Source organism: Fulmarus glacialis, unplaced genomic scaffold, assembly GCF_000690835.1.
Source record: "Fulmarus glacialis isolate BGI_N327 unplaced genomic scaffold, ASM69083v1 scaffold1209, whole genome shotgun sequence".
NCBI classification, from domain to species: domain Eukaryota; kingdom Metazoa; phylum Chordata; class Aves; order Procellariiformes; family Procellariidae; genus Fulmarus; species Fulmarus glacialis.
The window spans coordinates 1-10634 of NW_009233625.1; the positions used below are offsets into that span (position 1 = coordinate 1).

Here is a 10634-nt window from a genome sequence, read left to right on the forward strand (position 1 = left end):
TGATTCTATGATTCTATGATTCTGTATGAGAAATGCCTAAAACACCAGTGTCATGGAGCGTGTGAAAAGGGAGTCATAGCTTATTGTCCCCTTCGATACAACTAGAAGGCATCAAATGAAGTCAGCAGACAGCAGGTTCAGAATAAATGAAAGGAGATGGCTCTACACTCAGTGCTTAGTTTGTTTGTGAAACTCACTGCCCCTGGATGACATTGATGCTAAAATTTTACATAGCTTCAAAAAGAGACTGGGCAAATTCAGAGAAGAAATGTCTGTCAAGGGTTAGCTAACAAAGATACCAAAGATACTTTTGGCTGAGGAAGTCACCTGAAGGCTGGGGAAAATATTTTGAGGAAGTATTGCTGTATTGTTACTGTATTTTTATGCACTTCCCCAAGTGTTGGCTTCTGTCAGAAACAGGTTACTGGGTTGGTTTTCTGACTGGTATGGACACTTTTTTTTTATTCCTAAGTGCTGTGGTAGTTCAGGAGCCCTTATGGCCCTTTCTCTGCTTCCTAAGAACTCTTAAGAAAATTGTCAGATGTAAAGTAGTCGAAAGATTCTAGTGGTGTATTCTTGCCATTTTGTGCAACTTGTCCCACCTCAAGCACACAATCACCCTGGAACTGCAGAGTGTCGTTTTTAAGTCATCTGTTACTAATCTGACAAAACTTTATTTAAAAATCTTGCATGGGAATGTCTAATCAAACACAGTGCACAATCAAATGTACATAGGGGAATATGTTTTTGATAAGTAATATTTGTATGTATTGAAACTTATTTTACTTATATTACTTATTTGATAAGTAATATTTGTATGTAGTGAAACTAGTATGTTTCACTTTAAACTCATTTTAGTCAAATATTGCAACTGTAGGTGGTCTTGGCCTTGGCAGTTTTGAAGCATGCCTTATTACGGAAGAGTTAGCTTACGGGTGTACAGGAGTTCAAACTGCCATTGAGGCAAACTCCCTAGGGGTAAGTTTTGTCTTTTCTTACCTCCTTTAAACTAGAGTCTGTGCCCTTTAAAAAGATGGATTAATAGTATAAATATTTTCTTTCAGCAAATGCCAGTAATCATTGCAGGAAATGAGCAGCAGCAGAAAAAATACTTAGGAAGAATGACGGAGGAACCAATGATGTGTGTAAGTATAACTTAGGAACACTGTAGACTGTTCCTAAATCGTATTAATCAGGTTGGTTTGTTTGTTTAAAACACTGATATCTACTCACAACTTGGCCCATTTCGGTTTTTAAATAAACAGTAGCATTTACTGAAAGTCAAGGGATATTGAATTAGATGTATTCAATAAGCAAATAGAAGGTATTACCTGGAAAATCATCCTAAGTCACTTACTGAAAAGTAATACCTTTTAATTCACTTCCAAGAGAAGGTGTAGGAGTTTAAGAAGAATGCAAGGTTTATATGAGCACAAATTCAACTCAGATGGGCATTAAACTGCATTTATGAATTTTAATTATCTAAGTAGTACTTGTTACACAGAAAGAAGTAAAGATTCATGTGCAATGTGTTAAAATCTGAACCACTAAGCCTCATAAAATGAAGAGCACGGTAACCACAGAACGTTACTCTCTGCTCTTATTTTCAGATTTTAAACATCCTCAACTTTCATATCAGAGTTTGTGAAGCATAAGAAAGTGATGACTTAGTAAAAGTTACAGAATGGTTCTGTTTATCATTAAAGTAAAACACAATTATTATGGATTTATAAGGAAAATTAACCCTACATGTTTGGATTCTTGCTCAGACAGTTGTTGGGTTTTTTTGATGTAATATTTTGGGGGTTTCCATGCAGTTCACTTAAAACTTTTACAGATCAGTTTGGTGCACATAATTCTGCAATAATTTGTGGTTGCTTAAAAACAGAAGTCTTATTCCTCAAGATTTCGCATTTTATTTTCTTTTAGGCTTACTGTGTAACAGAGCCTGGAGCAGGCTCTGATGTGGCTGGTATAAAAACTAAGGCTGAGAAGAAAGGAGATGAATATGTTATCAATGGCCAGAAGATGTGGATCACAAATGGTGGGAAAGCAAACTGGTGTGTTGACTTTTGACTCACGTTACATTTTCTGTTACTCTATTCTAAACTGACACACGCGCGTGTGTGTCCCTGCCCCAAGTTATATAGTGTTTCTTTAAAGATTTACAAATCTGAACATTCATTATGTTTCGCCACGCTGCACTTTAATCGATGACCAGTTTATCAGGACAAAGCATAAGAAAGCAGTCTCAGTGCTGTGCAGGGCCTAAAAAGGAAACTGAGCGATGGTATGACAACTCCATTCAAGAATGCCTCTCAAATTTTGCTGCTATCAAACAAAATCAATTCCACTTTCTCTTCAGGGAAGGGCAGCAACAGTAAGAGTTAACTTGCAAAGTACTCAGGAGGCTCATGTTACAAGCGACCTTGCTTTGTGGGTGTGGTGATGGAGACCAGTTGCTTCTGATTCTCCTGGAAACATCTCCCACTTTTAGTGAAGATAGAAAAATTCTAGGATCGTGGAGTTACATTTTATTTTCTTAAGGGAAGACATTTTCCCAGTGTCAAAGAATCCAGATTTTGCTGCGGTGTCCATGAAATGTGCTTTAAAATATAGACCTCTTTCATCATGTCTCATTTAAGATCATGCTCATCCCCAACACATAAATTCTTTTTAATTCAAGAGGAAAAACTTTATACATTTATGTATAAAGTTGAATTTTCTCGTTATTTATTTCCTTGTTCAAGGCAGAACCATCAAAGAGAATCTACCAGCTACCTTTTGAGGTTACTGAACACCACAAATGTGATTTACAACTGTTTCATTTCTAGCAGAAAAAAACTTATTTACAACTTATACTTAGAAGAATAAAATTAAGATATTTGAAATCAAGAGGATAACATAGCATTTTGCATGCAATGCTGTATTTCCTAAGCAATAATTTTTACGTATGTGCTGTGAATAGGTTTCTTTTGTACTATTTGTGAAGCTGATTGTAATATTAAGACTTACAATACATGGAAAAGGTGGAGAACCTTTGTATGTTGATCTGAAGTAATTTTATAAATCTTGACTTTCGCAGTAAGAGATGCGCTGATGCTTCCTCTCCCTCACTCCCTCTCAGTTTTTTTTTTTGAAGGGACAAGAAAAAAAGGTTGTTAACTTGTTGATAGATTTATTATATGGTACAAACACACATAAAAACATTTACCATGTTAGCTAAAAAAGTATCTGATTGTTAATTGTGAGGATAAACTGACTCCCCTCTTCTTTGTTTTACACTAGGTATTTTTTGCTAGCTCGTACCAATCCAGATCCAAAAGCTCCTGCAAGCAAAGCCTTTACTGGATTCATTGTGGAAGCAAATAGCCCTGGAATCCAAATTGGAAGAAAGGTGAACAGTGTACCTCTTATTTGACAAGCCAGGAATTATTATTCGCTTCTAAACCAATAATGTAACAAATTGCCATTAAAGAAAAAAACTGTTAAGCAACTGAACGTTTTCATGTACTCATGTACAATGATATTTTCATTTTCACAGCATGCAGAAACTATTCATAAGACATACTTAATAATTATAATGTTATAAATTCAGATAAGGAATTATTCTGAATGGTCTAAAGTAAGATGGCTTTGCCCAGCTGCAAAAGAATCTTTGAGAACCATTTAATTGATAAGTGCCAATTAATGTGAAGTAGCAGGCCTTGAAACTGTAAGAAGCAAGGTGGACAACTTTAACCGTAAACACATGGTGTGCTTTAATTTTAGCTGCTACTGCTCAAGGAATAGGCCTCAGATACACTGCTGCTAGTTCTCTTTTGGGGGAGAGGGGGAAAAAAAAAAGAAAACAAAGAAAGTACTATTTTTAGTAGCAGGCAAAATTGCACATTGAACATTAGGAAAGGAATCAGAAAACTTGAAAATCTCATTTATTTCATTGTTTGTTTGTAGTACAGCTGTATTTTACTTCTGCCTACATTTTAGGTTCTTTACTTTTTTCTCTCCCATCTCAAAGGATATAATTGAACTAGAAAAGAACAAATGAGTGATTACAGCTACAGAATTAATTTCACATATGGAGAAAGTAAACTGCCCAGCTTTGACAACTTAAGGGCGTGCTGGTCTGTAAATGCAAAACTGGTATTTGTTGTGTATATGGTGTTTTTTAGGTAAAACTGAAGTGTTGGGGGGAGCGGGGGGAAGCTTCCTTTATGCTTTGAGTAAACTAAAGAATGAAAATGTGTTGTACCCTGGAAGAATCCAATTTAGTTGCACCTCTGTAAACTTCCCTTTTCAGGAAATAAACATGGGTCAGCGCTGCTCTGATACAAGAGGTATTGTCTTTGAAGATGTGAGAGTTCCAAAAGAAAATGTATTAATAGCTGAGGGAGCTGGCTTTAAAATTGCAATGGGAGCTTTTGATAAGACCAGACCACCCGTAAGTATCAGAAATAAGTTACTTAAAAAATATAATAGGAATTTCTGATTTTCATTCTGTGCTATACTTAATTCAGGTAGCAGCTGGTGCTGTCGGGTTAGCAAAAAGAGCACTCGATGAAGCTACTAAATATGCTTTGGAGAGAAAAACCTTTGGGAAACCAATTGTTGAAGTAAGTTAAATATATAAAAAGAAATATATCATAAAGCAATGTTTTCATACCAGATGCACTACTAGTGAATTTTCAAGGTTGCTCCTTGATATTTAGGACGTGTCATTTATTATATCTCTGCCATTGCTTGGGTTTTCAAGTATATAGGTCAGCACTACCTAAGTAAATCTAGCTATGCAGTAACTCCTGGGATTCTTCAATAACTTATTGATGATAATAGTAAAATCACAAAGAAAACTCCGCCCAAAACCCTGAAACTCATGCACTGTCAGGACATACTTAAGTTCTTCAATTCTAACGAACAGGGATTTTCAGGGAAGGAAAAAACCTCCCTGAGGTACATGAAACAAGACTCACAGTATTAATACTAATGGAATACATTGCCAATCACACTGCTTACCATGCTTAAAGAAATATGAATAAACATCAAACTAAATACAGATCTCATAAAAAGTAAAGCACAACTTCATAATTCAATACTTAATCCCTGTGACTACATGGCTTTTAGAATTAAAAACTTGAAAGTCTAATTCAATATACAGTTATGAAAGCCTGATCCAAATTTTGTAGAACTCCTTAAGTACAATTTCCTGAGTGTGTTGAATGCACAAATTAAGAAATTAAGAAGACTATATTCTTCTTGGATGTCACGGAATTTTAAGCAGGCAGTGTTAACCTAGTTTATTTCATCACTCGTAGCACCAAGCAGTGTCTTTCATGCTTGCTGAAATGGCAATGAAAGTGGAACTGGCTAGGATGGCTTACCAGAGAGCAGCGTGGGAAGTTGATGCTGGTCGCAGGAATACCTACTATGCTTCCATTGCAAAGGCGTTCGCGGGTGATGTTGCAAACCAAGTAGCTACAGATGCAGTGCAGATTTTTGGAGGAAATGGATTTAATACTGAATATCCTGTAGAAAAACTAATGAGAGATGCTAAAATCTACCAGGTGAGTAAAAGAGAGAATGTGATCTTTATAGTAATGCATACATTTTATATAAAATAAACTAATGGCTACTTATTTGAAATCATGATGTACACATATAAAAAAAGTTTTGAGGATGAGAGCAATAATCCTTCCATTTAAAGAAAGAGCATTCAAATCAGGCAAATTCTTGCATACAAAACTCTCTGCATTAGATCAACAACTTAACCTACACAAGAGAAACAAATTTAGTGGTGTGGTTTTGTTTTTCTGATGTGGTAACTCTTTGAAATTCTTGGACTCTTCACTTTGAAACTTTTGAACTCTTAGAAAAAAGGACTGTAGAAAACACTCATCAAAATACCAATGCTTGCTTCGGTATTCTATAAGTAGGTTTATGTATAATGCTGTTCTCTTCATCACTTCTTGCTGTGATCTAAACCTTCTGTCTGAAAATTTGGAATCATAAACTGGGCAGATTACTTCAGTTGAGATATCACCACCACTGAGTATCATGGATTAATTATCTTGCATATGTTGTATTAACAGAAGTGTGGCACAACCTGGAGCGATTAGCCTCTTTTTAAAAAAAAAAAAACAAAACAAACAACAAAACATGCTTATATTTACTCACGTTTAGCCCATAGTCACCCATAATCCCCAGATCTTTTTCTGCAGTATTATTACCAAGAAATTATTCCATGTCATAATTCTTCTCTATGCTACAGTTCTTTATTCAGCCAGAATGATTTAATTATGTCCAGGAAAACCAGTAATCTTTATCTTTTCACCTCTTTCTGACATTAATAATGACTAGATTATAAACAAAATAGATGGTATAGAATATAAAAAAAATAGATATGACAAAATAGATGGTATCAAGAAATGCATGTGGACCATGATCTATAGTGCTAATTATAACAGCTGTCATTCTTAAGATTCTAGGTAGTTGAAATTTCTCTTACAGCTGACTTTAAAATGAAAAGTATTCTCACTAGCCAAGAATTTTTCTCTATCCAAGGATAGAAAACTGCTGTTTTGGAATCTAAAGGTTCTTAGTACTAATTGCACTCCTGCAAGTGAGGAAATGAATGAGTAATTGAACTTTGCTATGATTGGGCTTTTTTCCTGTCAGGTTCCGTGTGTTTCTAGAAAAAGAGGGAGGGAGTGAGGGTTAGAAGTTTATTTGAAAGTTGAGACTGATTTTACAGGATTCCAGTTATTTAGATTTTCCATTACACTGATCCATCACGAATGCATGACTAGATAGACTTTTTTTTTTTAATTGTTCAAATTAATGATTTATTATTACATCTTTGCTGTTTTTCTGCTTCCCTTCATCCCCAAAAGAATACAGGAAAGGCTTTTCTCTTTACAGTTATTTCATCCATGTCTCTTGATTACGCTTCACTATATTACTGCCCAATTCCAGATGGTGTATGCTTTTGGCCATAGGTTTCATGTATAGAAACTTTGTTTTCCACGTGTTTCTTCCACGTATTTGATTATTTCTCGGTATGACACAATTCTGCTACTGTGTTTTCTGGTAACGTTCCCAGGTGTCCATGCTTTGCTCCTGGTTTCTCTCTGGCTACAAATCTAGGCTACTATGATAGAAACTTGTAACTTGGTTTCTCAAACTCAGAAAACTTTCCCTTCTTTAACTGTCCAGGATTCTCGACTCCCATTGGCTTGCAAACCAAAACCTTTCTCATGGTTAATTAAGAAGGCTGTGGGTTTTGATGTCTTCACACTTATGTTTCATGGCTGTCTTCATCAGCAAGGAATTCAGTGCAGCAGGAGCAGATTAGCGGATGGCAGGAGGAGCTGCTGAGGCCCCCGATTCTATTGTATGTGCTTTGGGGAGGCCAAGTTCACAGCAGGCCTGTTTGGACTGAACGTCCTCACTATGCGCGTCATTGTAAGGTCCAGCTGTAGCCTGGGACCATTATGTCTTCATTAGGGTTCGGAGGGTACTGGGGGTATGCAGAGAGGAGAGCTTCCAGGTCAGTTTGCTCCAGAGGGCACCTAGGACTGACAAAGCAAAATCTGCTCGATGAACTGAATCGATGCGGGGTAAGCAGCAGAGAAATCACTTTGAGAATGAACAATTGCCTCTGAACCAAAAAACTAACGTGACCACAGGTTATAGTGTCTTTATTTTTGAAAAGCTTTGTAAGGTTTGGGAAGATTATCTCTTATTTTATGACTACAGAGAAAGTGAATTTGCATGCATGTAAGCAATTTGCCAAAGCAAGTTTTGGCAGAACTGGGAGCTGAAACACTTAAACCCCTAAAATATGTTGCCCTCGAATCACGTTGCACTGTACCTGTGGAGTATATGGCCTTCTTTCTGCATTAGACCTACATACGTGTGTATACATTGTGTATCTCTGGCTTTGCTGCCAGCAAGCCAAATAGAACAGAGGATGCAGAATGTTTCTGGAGGAAAGTGCAAGAATACATGGTTAAAAAAAAAAAAAAAAGAAAAAAATAAATACTATGTTGAAGGGAATAAATGGATGAAAGGGAACATTTGCTACGGCCTTGAAAGGCTAGTCAAAGAAAATACCACACTTTCAGCACAGGTCACCTCCTCCCCTCCACACGGTTTTAAAACCTAATTTGTAAAACCTAAATTACGTATTTTCTTCCCCAGATAAGACATTTTCCCCATCCTTCTTCACCCACTATGTCTGTTACTTTCATGAGAACCTTACTGAGTTTTGATGAGAGCATCTGAGAGAACAAGACTGTCTCTCGATATCTTGTAGTTACTCAAGTCACACTGGAATTTTTTCAGTTTTCTCTGTCTTTCTGCACATCCTAATCCACACTGGATTAGTGCTATGAAGATTTACAAGTGTAGAAAGATCTGTTGAAAAAATATTTTTTAAAATGAGCAGCTAACATTATTTTAATTTTTCTTTTCAGATTTATGAGGGAACTGCTCAGGTTCAAAGGATGATCATAGCTCGTGAACATGTTGGCAAATACAAGGCTTAAAGAAATGCATCAAGCACATCTGGTGGTGTTGTAGTGTTCTGTGTTCTCATGGAAGAGGATTTTAGTGCGTTTCTCAATACAATTAGAAAGGCGTGGAAAAAACCCTTTTCCTTCAAAATCTTTTTATTGCATACACGATTAAGCACTATTTCTGTACTCCCCGTCCATCCCCTCACTTCATTCCTTCTGACTAACAAACTTGGTGTTTTCTAAACACTTCCGAATTTCAAAGTGATTGGTTGTCATCTTTCCCCGCTCACTCTCTCTCACTCAAATCTTTGGGTTTTGGTGGGAGAACCGGTAAACACCTTCTCTGTAAAATTTATATGATCAAAAAAGTGAACAAAATTCAGATTTTTAAAATTTTTCTTTTTGTCTGTGAAGGTATTCAGCATGTAACAAGGAATTGTATTTTAGGTGTTTCTGTATTGTTTATAATGATACAGATTTGCTCCCACTGTTTTAGCACTGGAGTTTGGGTGGATATCAAATTAATAAATCCCAGGGAAATTTAAAAAAGGAATTCTGTTTCCTCAGGAATACCATGTTGCAGCACACAGTCTCCAGGTCACCACTTGCAAAAATAAATATGCTGACACTGTGGTTTTGTGGCCTGTAGAAACTTGCATCTTTTTAAAAAACTGAAAGCAAATACATATTGACTTCTGGACCTTTCAGAAACATTCTCATAAATTACAACACAGATAGGTGTTATTTTTCTCGAATGGTGGCTGGATTACTACTTGCAGATTATCTATATTTTACACATGTCCATGAGTCAGTATGAACAAAAACTAGTTTTTGTTTACAAAAGATATAACATAATAGGGCTTCTTTTATGTGACTCGGACATCTTATTCACTTGAGTCCAGCAGACAGAAATTGTCATTCAGTGCGTTTATCTCTGTGCCTCAAAGAAACCTGTAACATTTATGAAGAAAATACTTGTTCTCTTGTGCCTTAAGCAAGAAGTCATCTTTATGAATGAATGTTAAGTACAGCTCTTGAGAAATACAGGTACGTGTTTTTATCATAGTGGGAAAAAAAATCAATTTTATACAGGTTTTCATTTTAACTGATCCCATGTGAAAGAACCTGTAGGAAGCTGCCTTATTTTCAGTTATAACAACGCTGTTCTGAACTTGGATATTGCCTCAAAAGCCCAAATAGAATAAGGGGCAAGAAACGAGAACCTCACAATGCAATGGGTTTTCACTGTAAAATTAGATGATCAAAATGTTATTTCTGACAGGCATTGCTGCATTCTAATAAAAATGTATCTCTAAGCAGAGAGGTGTGGTTGCTTTTACTCACTTTGCTTGTCACATCATTTAAATTGTATTTCTGGTAAGTAGTCCAGTGTCTGAAGCATGTTACGGCTGTACTGTGGTTCTTGCTCCGCTACAGCCTCCAGCAGCTGAACAGCCCTTCCAGCTCAGCAATGCCAAGGCTGCGTCGCTGGTGTCTGCACGTGTGCCTGTCTTAAGGATTTAGATACTATCCCACAGTAACAGAATATCAGCTTCAGAGAGCATGGCCTCTCTCACTACGACTTCCCAAGCAAGTAAACGTTCCATTAGGATGATTCAAATGAAAGTGTGTAGCTTTTCCTTGAGAATGACTTACAGCATCACGTTTATTTCAAATCCAGTATGTTTAAACCCATTATTCCTTTCCATCAGTGTATATATACTTAACTACGTTTGCAGCAAGAACAGCTGAGAAGGATGAATTTTTGTGAGGTTTTTTTTTACCTTGGATAGGCCCTTCTTTCAGCAGTGGCAGAATGCACCTTCCCCGGACTCCTTGGGGAAATTGCTCTGCGCTGGTGAGGCCGCACCTGGAGCGCTGTGTCCAGTGCTGGGATCCCCAGTACAAGGCATGGATGTACTGGAGAGAGTCCAGGGATGGGCCACGACGATGAGGAAGGGTCTGGAGCATGAGGCTGAGAGTGCTGGGACTGTTTAGCCTGTTGAAGGCTCAGGGGTGGATCTTATCAATTAATAGGATCATCATCATGGGATGGAAGCGGAGGGAGCCATCACCCTCAGTAGTGCCCACCAACAGGGCAAGAGGCAATGGGCACAAATT

General features: G+C 37.1%; 1 protein-coding gene across 1 annotated transcript; it reads left to right on the top strand.

Annotated features, from left to right (window-relative positions):
• Positions 1-858: 858 nt before the first annotated feature.
• On the top strand, positions 859-8543 carry LOC104070617 (medium-chain specific acyl-CoA dehydrogenase, mitochondrial; the record flags this gene model as incomplete). The annotated part of the gene is made up of 8 exons (XM_009585364.1): positions 859-978; positions 1065-1145; positions 1930-2060; positions 3289-3397; positions 4301-4441; positions 4518-4613; positions 5313-5561; positions 8472-8543. Coding segments are annotated over 8 exons (999 nt in total), but the record flags the coding sequence as incomplete, so codon positions are not given.
• Positions 8544-10634: the final 2091 nt, after the last annotated feature.